The 19,089-nt window shown below is 40.5% G+C and overlaps 1 protein-coding gene across 2 annotated transcripts in view; it reads right to left on the reverse strand.

Moving 5' to 3' along the window:
* Nucleotides 1-19,089, reverse strand: part of LOC126291884 (F-box/LRR-repeat protein 17-like) — an 89,562-nt gene that overhangs the window by 18,384 nt on the left and 52,089 nt on the right. For both annotated transcript variants that reach the window (XM_049985609.1, XM_049985610.1), the window contains one exon: nucleotides 11,886-12,059. In XM_049985609.1, the coding sequence (XP_049841566.1) occupies nucleotides 11,886-12,059 (174 nt within the window). The remainder of the gene's footprint in view (nucleotides 1-11,885; nucleotides 12,060-19,089) is intronic.

The raw sequence follows: 19,089 nt of genomic DNA on the forward strand, positions 1-19,089 counted from the left end.
GTTCCGATCTCTGGAGTTCGGATAGGTTGGTGTTAGTGGGAAGTATCCAGATAACCCGGACGGTGTAACACTGTCAAGATGTGCTGGCCGTGCACCAAGGCATGTTTAGCCACAGGGTGATCCTCATTACCAACAAACACTGTCTCCCTGTGTCCATTCATGCGAATGGACAGTTTGTTGCTGGTCATTCCCACGTAGAAAGCGTCACAGTGTAGGCAGGTCAGTTGGTAAATCACGTGGGTGCTTTCACGCGTGGCTCTGCCTTTGACCGTGTACACCTTCCAGGTTACAGGACTGGAGTAGGTGGTATTGGGAAGGTGCATGGGACAGGTTTTACACTGGGGCGGTTACAATGGTAGGAGCCAGAGGGTAGGGAAGGTGGTTTGGCGATTTCATAGGGATGAACCAAGAGGTTACGAAGGTTAGGTGGGCGGTGGAAAGACACTCTTGGCGGAGTGGGGAGGATTTCATGAAGGATGGATCTCATTTCGGGGCAGGATTTTAGGAAGTCGTATCCCTGCTGGAGAGTCACATTCTGAGTCTGGTCCAGTTCCGGGAAGTATCCTGTCAGAAGTGGGGCACTTTTGGGGTTCTTCTGTGAGAGGTTCTGGGTTTGAGGGGATGAGGAAGTGGCTCAGGTTATTTGCTTCTGTACCAGGTCGGGATGGTAGTTGCGGGATGCGAAAGCTGTTTTCAGGTTGTTGGTGTAATGGTTCAGGGATTCAGGACTGGAGCAGATTCGTTTGCCACGAAGGCCTAGGCTGTAGGGAAGGGACCATCTGATATGGAATGGGTGGCAACTATCATAATGGAAGTACTGTTGCTTGTTGGTGGGTTTGATGTGGACGGATTTGTGACGCTGGCCATTGGACAGATGGAGGTCAACGTCAAGGAAAGTGGCAAGGGATTTGGAGTAGGATCATGTGAATCTGATGGAACCAAAGAAGTTGAAGTTGGAGAGGAAATTCTGGAGTTCTTCTTCACTGTGAGTCCAGATCATGAAGACGTCATCAATAAATCTGTACCAAACTTTGGGTTGGCAGGCTTGGGTAACCAAGAAGGCTTCCTCTAAGCGACCCATAAATAGGTTGGCATACGAGGGGGCCATCCAGGTACCCATGGCAGTTCCCTTTAATTGTTGGTATGTCTGGCCTTCAAAAGTGAAGAAGTTGTGGGTCAGGATGAAGCTGGCTAAGGTGATGAGGAATAAGGCTTTAGGTAGGGTGGCAAGTGATCGGCATGAAAGGAAGTTCTCCACTGCGGCAAGGCCCTGGACATGTGGGATATTTGTGTATAGGGAAGTGGCATCAATGGTTACAAGGATGGTTTCCGGGGGTAACAGACTGGGTAAGGATTCCAGGCGTTCGAGAAAGTGGTTGGTGTCTTCTTTGATGAAGGATGGGAGACTGCATGTAATGGGTTGAAGGTGTTGATCTACGTAGGCAGAGATACGTTCTGTGGGGGCTTGGTAACCAGCTACAATGGGGCAGCCAGGATGTTTGGGTTTGTGAATTTTAGGGAGTAGGTAGAAGGTAGGAGTGCGAGGTGTCGGTGGGGTCAGGAGTTTGATGGAGTCAGGTGAAAGGTTTTGTAGGGGGCCCAAGGTTCTGAGGATTCCTTGAAGCTCCACCTGGGCATCAGGAATGGGATTACCTTGGCAAACTTTGTATGTAGAGTTGTCTGAAAGCTGACGCAGTCCCTCAGCCACATACTCCCGACGATCAAGTACCACGGTCGTGGAACCCTTGTCAGCCGGAAGAATGATGATGAATCGGTCAGCCTTCAGGTCACGGATAGCCTGGGCTTTGGCTGTGGTGATGTTGGGAGTAGGATTAAGGTTTTTCAAGAAAGATTGAGAGGCAAGGCTGGAAGTGAGAAATTCCTGGAAGGTTTGGAGAGGGTGATTTTGAGGAAGAGGAGGTGGGTCCCGCTGTGATGGAGGACGGAACTGTTCCAGGCAGGGTTCAATTTGAATAGTGTCTTGGGGAGTTGGATCATTAGGAGTGGGATCAGGATTATTTTTCTTCATGGCAAAGTGATATTTCCAGCAGAGACTACGAGTGTAGGACAGTAAATCTTCGACAAGGGCAGTTTGGTTGAATCTGGGAGTGTGGCTAAAGGTGAGGCCTTTGGATAGGACAGAGGTTTCGGATTGGGAGAGAGGTTCGGAGGAAAGGTTAACTACTGAATTGGGGTGTTATGGTTCCAGATTCTATTGACTAGAATTTTGAGGTGTTGGGGGCAGTGGAGCTGGAAGTGGGAGATTGAGTAGATGGGAGAGACTGAGTCTGTGTGCAATGAGAGGAGGTTGAGGTTTGTTGGAAATGTTGTGGAGTGTGAGTGAGTTGCCTTTCCGGAGGTGGGAAACCAGGAGATTGGATAGTTTTTTGAGGTGGAGGGTGGCATGCTGTTCTAATTTGCGGTTGGCCTGTAGGAGGATGCTATGAGCAGCCGGTGTGGATGTGGGAGAGGAAAGATTGAGGACTTTGATTTGGGATAGGAGTTGACGGGTGTGTTCATTGGCCGAGTCGATGTATAGGTGAAGGATTAGGCGGGTGAGGGCTATGGATTGTGCAGTTTGGAACTGGTATAAGGACTGATGGAAAGAAGGATTGCAGCCAGAGATGGGAACTTTAAGTGCGAGGCCTTTGGGGGTAACGCCAAATGTCAGACAAGCCTGAGTACATGTAAATGTAAATAAAATTAAATGGGGTCGTTGTAGGGATGTTGTGAGGTTGACATGGTACTAGAAGGTTGAAAGGGTAACATGAGGTTAAAGTGAATATTATATATATATATATATATATATATATATATATATATATATATATATATATATATATATACAGGCACATGAACAAAACACACAAACACACACACAGAATTACGAGCTTTCGCAACTGGCAGTTGCTTCGTCAGGAAGGAAGGAAGGAGAGGGAAAAATGAAAGGGTGTGGGTTTTAAGGGAGAGGGTAAGGAGTCATTCCAATCCCGGGAGCGGAAAGACTTCCCTTAGGGGAAAAAAAAAAAGGACAGGTGTACACTCGCACACACACACACACACACACACACACACACATATCCATCCGCACATACACATGTATGGCCAGCACATCTTGACAGTGTTACACCGTCCGGGTTATCTGGATACTTCCCACTAACACCAACCTATCCGAACTCCAGAGATCGGAACTTGCCCTTCAATATATCCTCTCTTCCCGTTATCCACCAGGCCTCAATCTCCACTAATTTCAAGTTGCCGCCACTCATATCTCACCTGTCATTCATCATCATCTTTGCCTCTGTACTTCTGCCTCGACTGACATCTCTGCCCAAACTCTTTGCCTTTAAACATGTCTGCTTGTATCTGTATATGTGTGGATGGATATGTGTGCGTGTGCAAGTGTATACCTGTCCTTTTTCCCCCCTAAGGTAAGTCTTTCCACTCCCGGGATTGGTGTGACTCCTTACCCTCTCCCTTAAAACCCACATCCTTTCATCTTTCCCTCTCCTTCCCTCTTTCCTGACAAAGCAACCGTGGGTTGCGAAAGCTCAAAATTTTGTGTGTGTGCTTATTATTGTGCCTATCTACCAGCCCTTTCCCACTTGGTAAGTTATGGAATCTTTGTTTTTAATATATTTTTCCCATGTGGAATGTTTCTTTCTTGTTTTTTTGAGTTATTACTATTGGGGCCTTCAGCAGACAAATAATGTGAATCTCTGGTCAATAAGGCCTTCAGCCATGAGTGCCACTTGCTTAAGAATTTTTTTATTAAACATTGTGTCTTAACAGCCAGATTTGATAACTGTTCCTTATTGTCAACCTTGTTTGCAATTGGTTCCAAATAAAGTGTACATAACTAAAAAAAAAAAAAAAAAAAAATCATCATCTTAGCAACCAACGGTAACTGAGTAAGGCCCCGTCCACACTGAATCCTACCTTCCCTAAGTACCACATCTCAGTCCACATGATGCTGTTTTTGGTTGAAATTAAAGAATTTCAGAACAAACTTTCCTGCTACATGTTTGACGCCCAAAATATCTGAAAAAACTGCTTAGTATGAAGACACACGAATCACATCGTCATCAGTAACCTCTCTGATGGTGATTCAGTGATTTTCCATAAAAAAAAAAAAAACAATTTTCTTACTTCTTCCACACTGTCATCAGTAACTGATTTGCTAAGGCGTCCAAGGCAGTCACTGTCTTCAACGTCTTTTCTACTCTCTTTAAAAAATTTTATGACTCGGACAATATCTGCTAAAAGCCAGTCAACAATTCAAATTCTGTGCTGCACTTTATTCCATATTTCAAGAGAAATTTAATGCAGACTCTTTGATCCATCAGCTTTGAAAGTAAAAATTTGCCGAACACTTGAAAACACATATAACCTATTCAACTGCCAACAATAAACTAAATATTCAAAACAGCTGAAAATGCAAACACACATCAGAAATGTGTGTACCAATAAGATAACGAAACTGGAAAAACTGCAAGCTCTGAGAACATTGCTACTGCCGTATCACATTTTAATGATGACTAGAATGAAATTTCCACTCTGCCATGGAGTGTGTGGTGATATGAAACTTTCTGGCAGATCAAAACTTTGTGGTCTATCACTAGAGCACTTGTCCACAAAAGACAAAGGTTCCGAGTTCAGACATGTGCAACATCACTAGACATTTCTCACCCCATACAGTGTGTCATTTTTCTTCTCTCTTGGTCTGCACACTATACAGTTTCAGGAGGATGTTTTCTTGATGGCATTGAGGATAAGGGGGGTAAACCTAGCAAAATGTGCCCAATTTGCTGCTTCCACTTTTAATAGGTAATCCCATATTGAAGCCGTCCATGTCTAGAATAATCTGGTAGAGTGACTGTTTCTATTATGTCCTCAGCCAACTGACTTCTAAACTGATTAAAACAAGATTTTTCTCCTGTCAATTAGTTTAGTGTGGCATATGAATTGAAAATCCCAATGTCCATCAGGTACAAGAAAATTTTGTTCTATCCTTTGGCATATCTTCTCAAAACAGAGAAAGATAACAACTGCTGGTCTTGTCTGTCAACTGCATTCATTGAATTACTTGTGTTGTATAACTGCTTGGGACTTCTGGACTGGGGTTTTGGTTTTCCTGTCAGTTTTTCCTGTTGCCGTCATACTTACATCTGTATGGATAGTTGATAGAATATTTACTTCTTTTATATCCATCCACTTCAGAGCCAGTAGCTTGTTTGAAAATAATATGACAGGAAAGTGTAGCAGCTGTCAACATATACCATTTTCTAAATACAGTTTCAGGAAGTCCATACCAACAGCTTCATTAATCAGGATTTCTTTATTGCTTGGCTCAGGCTTTTTTCCTGAATAAACACCAAATCCTGAACAGTAGCAAGTACTTGACTCACAGATTTTGAAGAACTTTGTTCTGAAATACACCCTTTTTTGGGAACTGAAATGGATGCATCATTCTACCTCTGAATTTCATGAGGCTTCCATCAATTGCAATACTTTCTTTAGCATACTAATCACTTTGAAAATTTTGTTTCAGATGGCCAACAAGAAGCTCAAACTTGTTCAGACAGTTGCAGGGTCAGCATTTTCACTGTTTACAACACAAAGGAACCTAGAAATACAATATGTGACCAAAAGTAGCCAGACACTCCCCAAAACATATCTTTTTCATATTAGGTGCACTGTGCTGCCATGTACTGCCAGGTACTCGATATCAGCGACCCCAATAGTCATTAGACATTGTGAGAGAGCAGAATGGGGCTATCCGCAGAACTCACGGACTTCAAACATGGTCAGGAGATTGGGTGTCACTTGTGTCACACGTCTGTATGCAAGATTTCCACTCTCCTAAACATCCCTAGGTCCACTGTGTCTGATGTGATAGTAAAGTGGAAATGTGAAGGGACATGTACAGCACAAAACTGTACAGGCCAACCTTATCTGTCAACTGACAGAGACCGCTGACAGTTGAAGAGGGTGGTAATTTGTAATAACGCAGGCATCTATCAAGACCACCACACAGGAATTCCAAACTGCAAGTACTATAATAGTTAGGTGCGAGGTGAGAAAACTTTCATGCTCGAGTGAACAACATCTCGCGCCAACCGGTGTGGCCGTGCGGTTCTAAGCGCTTCAGTCTGGAACCGCATGACCACTACGGTCACAGGTTCGAATCCTGCCTCGGGCATGGATGTGTGTGATGTCCTTAGGTTAGTTAGGTTTAAGTAGTTCTAAGTTCTAGGGGACTGATGACCACAGATGTTAAGTCCCATAGCGCTCAGAACCATTTGAACCAACATCTCGCTTGGTGTAATCAATGGATGATTGAACAGTGGAAAAACATTGTGTGGAGTGACGAATCACAGTACTCAATGCGATCATCCGATGGCAGGGTGTGGGTAAGACGAATGCCCAGTGAATGTCATCTGCCAGCATATGTAGTGCCTACAGTAAAATTTGGAGGCAGTGGTGTTATAGTTGGTGACGTTTTTCATGGAGGGGACTTGCACCCCTCATTGTTTTGTGTGGTACTATCACAGCACAGGCCTTTTTTTTATGTTTTCAGCACCTTCTTGCTTCCCACTATTGAAGAGAAATTCAGGGATGGCAATTGCATCTTTCAATGCAGTCGAGCACCTGTTCATAACGCATGGCATGTGATGGAGTGGTTACAAGACAAAAACATCCCTGTAATGTTCTAGCCTGCACAGATTCCTGACCTGAATCCTATAGGACACCTTTGGGATGTTTTGGAGTGCTGACTTCGTGCCAGGCCTCACTGACCGACATCGATACCTCACCTCAGTGCAGCACTCCATGAAGAATGGGCTTCCATTCCCCAAGAACCCTTCCAGCACCTCACTGAAAATATGCCTGTGAGAGTGGAAGCTATTATCAAGGCTAAGGGTCGACCAACACCATACTGAATTCCAGTATTACCAATGGAGGGTGCCACGAACTTTTAAGTCATTTTCAGCCAGGTGTCGGGATACTTTTGATCACATAGTGTATATAAGAATCTTCTATATGGAATAATGTGGAAAAGAAAGGAGTATATTTTTTTTTATCTTTTTGGGACCAGTATGACAGATGCTCGGCTTCTTGACCTGTGCCATAAGAATACATACTGCAAAATATGTTTTTGAATTTTGTCTGATGATGTAGGAAACCAAGCACCGTTTGATTCCGAAGTAGGACTTTTTAAAATAACAATCTGTTGCATATCTATTTCTTTCCACTGCTACATCCTCCCAGAAAGACACATGAACCATTTTTCTGTATATATATTAAGGGGGCTGGTTGTTGAGAGAGTTATCTTTGACCCCCAGGATTGATACCACTAGAATCAGAAAATGAAATTTTAAAAGGTTTATTCTGATTTATTCACCTTTTCATTTTTATGCCTTGAGTTTTTCAGCAACACTCACACCTGCTGCTGCAACATCATTGTCACCATCTGTTTCATTTGCATCACTGTCATCATTATCAAAACTATCAGAAACATCACATTCAAGGAATATTACTTTCAAGGGACATCACTTTCAAGAAACATTGCTGTAATTTTGATTCAAGAGAATTTTTATGTTCTTGTCCGAGAGAAACTTTTTGCAATACAGCATTGCTTGCTATTACACAGCTGGTGAAAAAGCCTGAAAATGATTGCTTATAACTCCCAAAATACCAAAAGAAATCAAATGTGGTATACATCACTAAATAGATCAATTTTTCAGCTTTCTAATGATATATAATCCACCACACACCATCTATTGACATATTGACAGAAAATAAGAAACACTAAGAAGAAGCTATAGCTGACTGTACTACCAGCCAACAATTTAACAGCAGCTTGAAACCTGCAGCCAGCTGTATAAGCCAATGGGTTAATAAATGTCAATACGGTACTGAGTGAAATGCTTTTCCAAAGTCAGAACACAGTTCTGCTGACTGGATAGATCAGTGGCTTTCCATTTGTCGTGTAGGAAAAACACGAGGTTGGTTTTACATCACAAATATTTTGTACTCCGTGTTGGCACAAGAGAAAATTATTCTGTTTGGGATAACTCATTACATTTGAGTGCAAAACGTGTTCTAAAATTCTGCAGTAAGTGGATGTCAGAGAGATCTGATGGCAGCTTCACTAATCACTTCTGCTACCAATCATATTGATGGTATGATCTGAGATTTCTTTTCACAAACAAGCAGTTTCTTGTTTGAGTGATCCATAGTAAAGTACTCTAAAATAGGTGCTGGCCCATACATAATTACTGTCTCGAATCCAAGGATTCCATGGAACTAGTTCACTCTAGCACTTTCAGCTGTTTCTTAATGACAATTAAACTAACATTTTTATCACTCTTCTTTTCAATGGTGTGAGAATTGAACTGGGGCAGTCCTCCTGTTATTTCCTTTGTGAAAAACATTTTAAACTGCAGTACAACATATATGCTTTTGCTCTGCTACACTCAGTATGAGTTACCGTTTCACCACGAGACTCTGGACATTAACTTTGGGGCCACTAATTGTCTTTTCAGTCAGCGTGGATTTTGTTTGAGTTCAGAAGAGTCCTTTTGATAAGATTGTGCCACAGTTGTTGTTGAGCTAGAAGTGTGACTGAACCAAGTACAATAGCGAGAAAATTTTCGAGATTGTTATGTGTGCAAGCTATGTTGCAAAGAAACTTTTTTTCTGAGATTAAGAAGGAACATGGGTATTTCTAGAGGGGGTGGGGGGTGGGGGCATTATCTGATATGATAAAGATTGATGATAAGAATTTCTAGAAATACCGGTATTACAGTTTGTCTAGGATAGCATTGAATGATCCTTTAGAGTCAGTCATAAGAATAAAACAAAAAATAAAATAAAAATAAGAATAAAATAAAAATAAGAATAAAATGAAAAAGAACAAAATAAAAAAGAATAAAATAAAAAAATAAATAAAATTTCCCTTTCCAAACTCATTTCTGAACACAATTGAGCACAGCAGCAGAGTTCAAGGAGGTGTGAGGCAACTGTGTTTGACCACTGTTACTCATAAAAGCACAAAATGGCTGTGGGAGAAGCGAGGCCACTAGAAGTTGGAGAAAACTGTGTTTATGGAGAGCAGCGAAAGAGGCACCCCGAATGTTCTGGAAGGTTGATATAGGAGCATCTAACGTTAAATTAAAAGGAAGATACAGTTTTGAGAAGAGAGCTACTCTTTGGCAACAGTAGAATGGACTTGTCCATGCACACTGAAGGAGATAAACATGAAATAGTCAATAAAAATATTTTACGATAATTTCAATGTTATGCAAGGTGATGTATCTGACATCAGATGTTTGTTGAGGCTCAACATGATGGACGTTGGCTGAGAGCAGACAGTGTCACCTGAGACAGCACAACCTCACTGATGCTCTAAGCGGAATTGGTAGTATATCTGATGTTACAAATTAAAACCACGTACACCTATGACAGTCTACTGCACAATGTCTCTCAAATGCATTGCTACATGGGCTATGGACACTATCTTGCAGTGTATATAGTGGAAGATGATTGTGTTTCACCTTATGGTCATAACTGAGTGGGGAAAATCAACAATAGTGCTGGATCTTATTGTGAATGGTGCCGAGCAGTGTGTTAAATATCTAGTGTTTCACAGATAAGGTCCCTTATGGCATCATATTTCATACAGCCACTTTTGCACGAGCAGGTGTAATGATCACCCATTGGCTTATCTTCCACTGGTGTTGCTAGTTCATAGAGAGCACAGTGGGTGACAGTTACTCAGAATTATTGGTTCCATGAACGTTCCTCAAATTCTAACATGATATATAACATGATGCATATATATCTTTGAGTTGGAATATGATAAATATGTATACCAATAATGAAAACTCCTGGATGGAAATATACGTAAGATATGTGAAAAGCAGCCACTTACCTTGTAGTGTAACGTGTGACTTTGGTGAAGTGATGTGCCGCAAAAATAAATGATGACTGCCAGTGTAAAAAGTTTAGTTAGGTACTGAATTTGTATAACCTGACGTTTGGCTGTACGTTTTATTTATGCTCATGTATCACGAGACAGGTCGACACAGTGTATATGCTAGTTGGGCCAACAACAGACATCTTAAACCCATTCGTGGTGGAATGTAATGCACCTGCCATTGTTCAGGCATAGTACGGAGGTGGACTGTGTAAAGGTTTTTGTGGTCGCTATAAGTTATCTATATTACCAGCCTGGCCATGTCGTTACATCTGAAGACAGCAGACTCCTTTCTCCAAGATGCAGAGTCTGTGTCAGCTATAAATCTAAAAGACCAATTATGAAAAAATAAATTCATGTGCTGTATTTCACTGCCATTGTATACATTATGCTTTATACTTTATCACAGTGTACAACTTTAACCAAACTCACAACAAAGACTGGTCTTTGCCATTTGCACTAGACAGATGGAATATCCCATCACTTTTCGTGAATGTAATAGATTACGTCTCAGTGGTAACTGCTAGTCGGACAGCTTATTCTGAGTAGTCAGGTCCAGCCTTAGAGATACAGTGTGAACCACGGAAGAAAAGTGGCTGTGACAATGCCTATGACATTCTGGGAAGAAGGGAAAACTTATATCTGCATATCCAGTTGGAATCTGTTAACTAACACAGACCATTTGTGGATGTAGTCTATATCAAACTATTTGTGATGGTCCGCATAATTAACCAACTTCATTATGCACAGTCATTATAAATGAGAACATAAAATTTATATCTAAAAACAAAGATGATGTGACTTACCCAACGAAAGCGCTAGCAGGTCGATAGACACACAAACATACACATAAAATTCAAGCTTTCACAACCAATGGTTGCTTCATCAGGAAAGAGGGAAGGAGAGGGAAAGACGAAAGGATGTGGGTTTTAAGGGAGAGGGTAAGGAGTCATTCCAATCCCGGGAGCGGAAAGACTTACCTTTTCCCACTAAGGTAAGTCTTTCCGCTCCGAAGATTTGAATGACTCCTTACCCTCTCCCTTAAAACCCATATCCTTTTGTCTTTCCCTATCCTTTCCTCTTTCCTGATGAAGCAACTGTTGGTTGTGAAAGCTTGAATTTTGTGTGTATGTTTGTGTTTGTTTGTGTGTCTATCGACCTGCCAGTGCTTTCGTTGGGTAAGTCACACCATCTTTGCTTTTAGATATATTTTTCCCACGTGGAATGTTTCCCTCTATTATATTCATATCAGAATATAAAATTTGATACACCAGCTTACTCTACATTGCCACCCAATATCGCGATAAAGTAGAAGCAGAACATGGCAACCTATAGACGATTGATGTGTTGGCCACACAAACACATAATAGAAAATGGTTAAAATTAGCTTTTGAGCTCTCGATTATTTTTCAGTAAGAGTACACACATTCACACATGCAACCACACAGATACCAAAATGTACACACTCAACACAGCAGAATGAATACCAACTTAGTTGAGAACACAGGGCATCAACAATACAGTCTGTTCTTTCTGGGCATGTTGAGTACTTACTTTCTGGCCAGCTATCCACTTCCCCATCCTGTAATTTCATTCAAAGTGTACGCATGTGCCACCACAATCCGAGAACTTTCGCAGTGAACGAAAGGCAGGTGAGTATTGCAGGTTGCAGTGTAGCTAACGTGCACTGACTTTTAGGAACAAACAACGCTTTAGGACACAAATGCGAGTGCCTGTACCTCAAAGTGCCACCAATGTGTGTATGTTCCTTCTCTAGAGATTTTGTGTGAGTTCTGCTTTTCACCTATCTTGTATGAATAAAAGTTTATGCCATATTACGAAATTGGACACAAAGTTACAAGCATTTAATGCAAAACAAAGACACTGTCATGTTGCTCACACTTACGTTTCCAGCTTTTTAAGTCGGCGGAGTGGCTCAAAAACAGCATCTGTGTGTCCCGCACATCTGAGCAGTTCAAGTTCTCTTAGGTCCGGGCAGTGCTGTACCACGGCGCGCACCATATCATCCTGCACCATGTAACTCAGCTGAAGGTGCTGTAGTTTCTGCAATCGTCCATTCCTAAAGGGACAGTAAACAGGCGTATACTAGACTTATAACAAAACGTACAATATACAAAAACAATCTAATGCAAAATGTTGGAAACTCCGTGAGGCTTTTCGCAGACAATACTCTCGTCTGCAGGGATGTCACAAGCCCAGAGTATAGTACCACAAAGCAGGAACATTGCAGAGGATCTGTGATGTGTGACTGGAAGATAACACTAATGTACATAAATGTAACGTACTACACATAAATAAGCAGAGACATTGATTAACGTCCGGTAATGCTGTTGGTGATAAATCGGTGAAAATGTTAACAACAATAAAATATTTAAGTGTATACACCTGGAACAATATAAAATTAATGACTATAAAAAGTTAGTTCTGTTGTAAGTAAATGTCAGGTTATGACTCCTTGGAAGATTAGTAAGGATATTCACCCAAAAAAGAGATTTAAAAAAAAACTGAATCAACTGAACCTTACATATTCCTTCACCTGGTATCATTAAGTGAGGAAGTATATGAAAGTGACCAAAACTGTGAGAATGCTCTTCATTACTACATGGAACTGAAATTTCAGTTCCTCAATATTATCTTCAATTTCCACTTCTAAGTGTGATAAAAATAATAATTAACAAAAGCTTGCATGGACCACACCCATTTGTTGGCCTGTATTTCCACATATTATTTATTCCAGCAGTGTTTTCTTCCAGTTTTATGGCGCCACAATGTGGGGAATATTTTGGTGTTTGCGGATTCAGTATGCGCATGGAAAACTCAAAACCCTAATGAAATTTCGAACTCCCTGGTAGGGTAACCATGCCCCAAGACAACATTTGTTTCCACAACTGCTGATGAATTTGCACCATATGATGCTTGTTTAGTTTTGAACTGTACTAATCTTGCAGACTACAGACTCTAGAGAGGCTAGTATTTGCTCCAAGAGCTTTCACACTGGAGACATTGAAGGAAATCACCAGCAGGAGAATTGATGCTGCTGACATTACTGTTACTCAATTTGAAGATCAGATTAACCTAAGAGGACAAGCAAAGTAAAGACTACTTGAGGATGAAAAGGAGAAAGCATATGATTTGCACTGATAAGGTAAGGCCTAATATAAACACTGTCAAATCTTTGACTCAGGCTCCCCACAATCTATATTTTGCCAATTTTATGTAATTACATTTGGCATAAATCAGTCACTACTATAGTGACACATTCTGTGGAAGGAATTTTCATTTACTACTATAGTACGGCAAACCCCTAAGATTTTTTCCCCTGGGAATAGCTGTAAAAATCTAGCAAAAGAAGGTATCAATATTCTGTTCCAGAAATATTTGTAATAATGAAATATCAAAGTTTGTACACAAGAACATTAATTCCAGTCTGACAGAATTTCATAGGAGGGACATTTGTACTCACCTTGTTGAAAAATTTCAATTATTTATAATTAAAACATACAACTTTAATAAGCATGACAACTTATGTGTGTATTCATATGACATTCTTTAACAACTGTGCCAAATTTAGTTACATAGCCCTGAGAACTTCAGATTTTTTTCAAAGTACTGCAACTTCACACGTGTCCCCCCTTAAAAGAGCAAATAGAGAAAATCCAGCAAAGACCAGCCAGTTTTCTCTCTGCATTATATAGTATGTGCAACACTATAACAGAAATCCTATGAATTCCAGTGGCAGATGTTACAGGAGGCATTCTGCTCTGTGCAGAAGCTTACTGTTAATATTTTAAGAGAATTTGTTCCATGAAGTGAAACGCTAGATACCGCTTCCTCCTCACACGCAGCTTGTAAAATGATTGTAACTGGAAAATAAAGAGAATTTAGACCTCGCATGAGGTATTATATTACATGCCCTGTGCACCATTTGCAAGCAGAGCAGGCATGTGGAGAAATGACAGTTCCCTCCACCACACACTGTAATGTGCTACGTGGGGAATACTTGGAGGTGTACAACTACATCATAAGTTTATGTATGTTGATAGGCCTGTGCCTCCTGGTATGTAACATGGTAAAACATTCTTTTTTGTGCTGATAAGGAATTCCTACATTGACACAAGGAAGTCCTACCTCGATACACTGTTGTTTATTGCCAGTGTACCTTGTTAGACACTAATTAAAATTTTACGACATGAAATGACTTCTTTTCCAGTATATATGAAACACTCATACTCAGTCATGTGAAACTCATTTATTCATTTGTTGTGTTCTGCAGTCCTCATTAATGATCACAGCTTCCCGGAACCAGAGAGTCAGAAAACAAACAAATTAAGATTTAACTAATTCAAATTTAACAAGCAGTAGGTGTATTTTCTATGGAAAAGATGAGAATCCAGCTGAGCTGTGATGCCATAGGAAGTGTTGAAAATCAAGTTAGTTTCACGTTCCACAATTCAACTGCACCATAAACTGTAAAGTGGAACGAGTCATTTTTCGTTCACGTTGCAAGATAACTTGTAAATATGGCTCATCCTGAACATTTATAATTGTACTTACAATCACTTTTCAAAATACGTACGTGAGTTAGTAATTCCTGCCCGCCACCTTTTACACATCACAATAACAGAACTTTTTTTTTTTATGAAGCAGAAGGAGTTGTCGATGAGAAACTTTATTTTGTTTTCAAATTTTTCTTTTTGTCAGTCAGACATTTTATAACACTGGGTAAGTTATCAAAAATTTTAGTTGTAGCATTGGGCATTTCTTTTTGTGCTAAAGACAACCTTAATGTGGAGTAATGAATTACATTTTTCCTTCTGTCCTTTTGAGTAGCACTGGTTTCTTCAAAACAAACTGCGTGAGGGAATAGATATACTGTGAAGCACTAGTCAGAATGCCCAACTCCTTAAACAGATGTCGACAAGACGATCATGAGTGAGCACCACGTATTATTCTTACAGTATGTCTTTCAGTAATGAAGACTTCCTTTTCTTATAGATGAATTACCCCACAACAGTATTCCATATTAAATTCTTGGATGAAAATACGCAAAATATATCCACTTACAGATCTCTCTCTCCCCAAGATTTGTGATGATTCTAAGTGCAAATGTGTCTGATTTAAGTCGTTTCAGGTTCCAAAATGTGCTTTTACCAATTTAAATTTTTGTCAACATGGATATAAAAATGCAGTAAATGAAGCAGGCAAAAAGGGATACCAACGTCTCAAAAATGAGATCAACAGGAAGTGCAAAATGGCTAAGCAGGGATGGCTAGAGGACAAATGTAAGGATGTAGAAGCTTATCTCACTAGGGGTAAGATAGATACTGCCTACAGGAAAATTAAAGAGACCTTTGGAGAGAAGAGAACCACTTGCATGAATATCAAGAGCTTAGATGGCAACCCAGTTCTAAGCAAAGAAGGGAAGGCAGAAAGGTGGAAGCAGTATATAGAAGGTTTATACAAGGGCGATGTACTTGAGGACAATATTGTGGAAATGGAAGAGGATGTAGATGAAGAAAAAATGGGAGATAAGATACTGCGTGAGGAGTTTGACAGAGCACTGAAAGACCTGAGTCGAAACAAGGCCCCGGGCGTGGACAACATTTCATTAGAACTACTGACGGCCTTGGGAGAGCCAGTCATGACAAAACACTACCAGCTGGTAAGCAAGATGTATGAGACAGGCGAAATACCCTCAGACTTCAAGAAGAAAATAATAATTCCAATCTCAAAGAAAGCAGGTGCTGACAGATGTGAAAATTACCGAACTATCAGTTTAATAAGTCACAGCTGCAAAATACTAATGCGAATTCTTTACAGACGAATGGAAAAACTGGTAGATGCAGACCTCGGGGAGGATCACTTTGGATTGCGTAGAAATGTTGGAACACGTGAGGCAATACTGACCTTATGACTTATCTTAGAAGAAAGATTAAGAAAAGGCAAACCTACATTTCTAGTATTTGTAGACTTAGAGAAAGCTTTTGGCAATGTTCACTGGAATACTCTCTTTCAAATTCTGAAGGTGTCAGGGGTAAAATACAGGGAGCAAAAGGCTATTTACAATTTGTACAGAATCCAGATGGCAGTCATAAGAGTCAAGGGGCATGAAAGGGAAGCAGTGGTTGGGAAAGGAGTGAGACAGGGTTGTAGCCTCTCCCCGATGTTATTCAATCTGTATATTGAGCAAGCAGTTAAGGAAACAAAAGGAAATTTGGAGTAGGTATTAAAATTCATGGAGAAGAAGTAAAAACTTTGAGGTTCGCCGATGACATTGTAATTCTGTCAGAGACAGCAAAGGACTTGGAAGAGCAGTTGAACGGAACGGACAGTGTCATGAAAGGAGGATATAAGATTAACATCAACAAAAGCAAAACGAGGATAATGGAATGTAGTCAAATTAAATCGGGTGATGCTGAGGGAATTTGATTAGGAAATGAGACACTTAAAGTAGTAAAGGAGTTTTGCTATTTGGAGAACAAAATAACTGATGATGGTCGAAGTAGAGAGGATATAATATGTAGACTGGCAATGGCAAGGAAAGCGTTTCTGAAGAAGAGAAATTTGTTAACATCGAATATAGATTTATGTATCAGGAAGTCATTTCTGAAAGTATTTGTTCGGAGTGTAGCCATGTATGGAAGTGAAACATGGATGATAACTAGTTTGGACAAGAAGAGAATAGAAGCTTTCGAAATGTGATGCTACAGAAGAATGCTGAAGATAAGGTGGATAGATCACATAACTAATGAGAAGGTATTGAATAGGATTGGGGAGAAGAGAAGCTTGTGGCACAACTTGACTAGAAGAAGGGATCAGTTAGTAGGACATGTTTTGAGGCATCAAGGGATCACAAATTTAGCATTGGAGGGCAGCGTGGAGGGTAAAAATCGTAGAGGGAGACCAAGAGATGAATACACTAAGCAGATTCAGAAGGATGTAGGTTGCAGTAGGTACTGGGAGATGAAGAAGCTTGCACAGGATAGAGTAGCATGGAGAGCTGCATCAAACCAGTCTCAGGACTGAAGACCACAACAACATGGATATCCACAAATTTTGAACTGTCCAATCTATTTATTATTCCCTAATTATGTTACACTTACCATTGGTGTAGCAACCCCAAGATGTGCAAAACTGAATGCATTTTTATTGAAGGTGATAGCATTCACAGAAAACCATTCAGTCATACTTTTTAAGAATCTTGTTTACCATTCTTCTGGTGCTATATGTATACTTTTAAGAACCTTGTTTACCATTCTTCTGATTCTATATGTATGCTTGGAGTGATTACAACACTAGAGTCATTTGCAGAAATAACTATTTCTGTTTGTGTACATTAGACGGAAGATCACTTACACATATGAGGAATAATAGCAGACCAAATATTGAGCCTCGAGGATACCCATATGCAATTCTCCCCAATCAGAACAATGTCCTCAGACTAAAATGGTTGATTCTTTTGGTTAGATCTGACATTATCCATTGCTTGGCTATACCATCAATTAGATAAAAGTTCTGTTTATCTAAGATAGTACTGTAATTCACTAACTCTAAAGTCTCATTTTGGTTGTACTAAATACCAACTGGCACTGGCATGCTCCCATGCCCCCCCCCCCCCCCCACCTCCTCCTCAATCTAACTGCTCATTGCTGCCCCAGTCTGACACAACTGCTTTGTAAGCAAGAGATCCGGATTCGATTCCCAGCCTTAATACAAATTTTCACTCGCTGCTTCAGTATATATACACAAAAAAAATCGTATCTGTATGAGACTAGCGAAGTCTCTGAAACTGTGCCATGTCATTTGCATTAGTACTTGCACCTGCATTTCAAGCTGGATCCTCCATTTATGTTTGATGCTGAGGTGGTATTCCAAAACACAGAGCCTCAGTAATTCTGTAGTTCTGTTCACGTTTAAGGGGGGAATTAAAAAGTAGTATGGAGCGGCAATGATAATTTGGAATGAGGAGAGGTGAGCCAGGGTAATCCTTGCAGTTGTGTGAACTGCTGTGCCAAGATGGTTTAGTGGCTAACGCATCTGCCTAGTAAGCAGGAGACTTGAGTTCAATTCCCAGCCTTGGTACAAATTTTCACTTGCCACTTCCGTTTGTATGCATAAAACCAGGGTTTAATGTCCTGTTGACATCGATGTTATTAAAAATGGAACACAAGCTCAGATTGCTTCAAGTATAGGAAAAGAAGTAGACCGTGTCCGTTCAAAGGAACCCTCTCGGGATTTGCCTGGAGCGATTTAAGAAAATTGCGGAAAACCTAAATCTGGATAGCCAGACACGGATTTGAACTATGGTCCTCCTGTATGCGAGCCCAGTGTGTTGACTAACCTTGTTGTGTGAGATAAAGATTTAAACCGTTAGATGCAAAGCACTCACAGGCTCATACTGCTATCTTCTGAGCTAGTCTGGTAACAGTTTGATTAGATTAGCTCAGTTGTGCCACTGGCAAACATTAAGGCTTTGGAACACACCAACAGACCTTGTTAGGAAACAAAAATTGAAATTCATATGGAAAAATGCAGCCATATTTGGTTACTGTAGGATAAGCTACATTATCTACTTTGTCTAGGGCTATTTCTAATCACAGACAATAGGAAACTTTTTGTTTAGATAAACTTCCCTCGAGGTCCTTACCGAATCTGTACGGTGGGTCCGATATTGCCACTACATGAGACACAGTTCAGCCGTGGCGAGTGAACTGTCGACAGCTGATACTCTTGACATCACCTTAGTAACATAAGCTCCACAAGTAACTTTTCATGTAACATCCCTACGATTCACACTACCCTTGTTAGCCACACCTCAACTCTGAGAAAACAAACTCCTTTTACCAGGAAAGTCTCTCTCCTGTACACCAAGTTTGAACATCGTGCTTCAAAGGGCTCTAGGAACAGCTGGACAATGGGAAGAGTAATTTTTTTGTTGTGGACTGAAACAGGCAGGTTTGAAAAAGCATTGAAATGTTTATTACATTGCAACACATTACTGTACAGTAGTTATATTCCATGGATCTTGTACAGAGGCAGCTCTGGGGTGTGAAAAGTACTCAAACATGTACATTTTACTTATGTGTTTT

The sequence above is a fragment of the Schistocerca gregaria genome, chromosome 9 (genome assembly GCF_023897955.1).
Source record: "Schistocerca gregaria isolate iqSchGreg1 chromosome 9, iqSchGreg1.2, whole genome shotgun sequence".
NCBI lineage: Eukaryota > Metazoa > Arthropoda > Insecta > Orthoptera > Acrididae > Schistocerca > Schistocerca gregaria.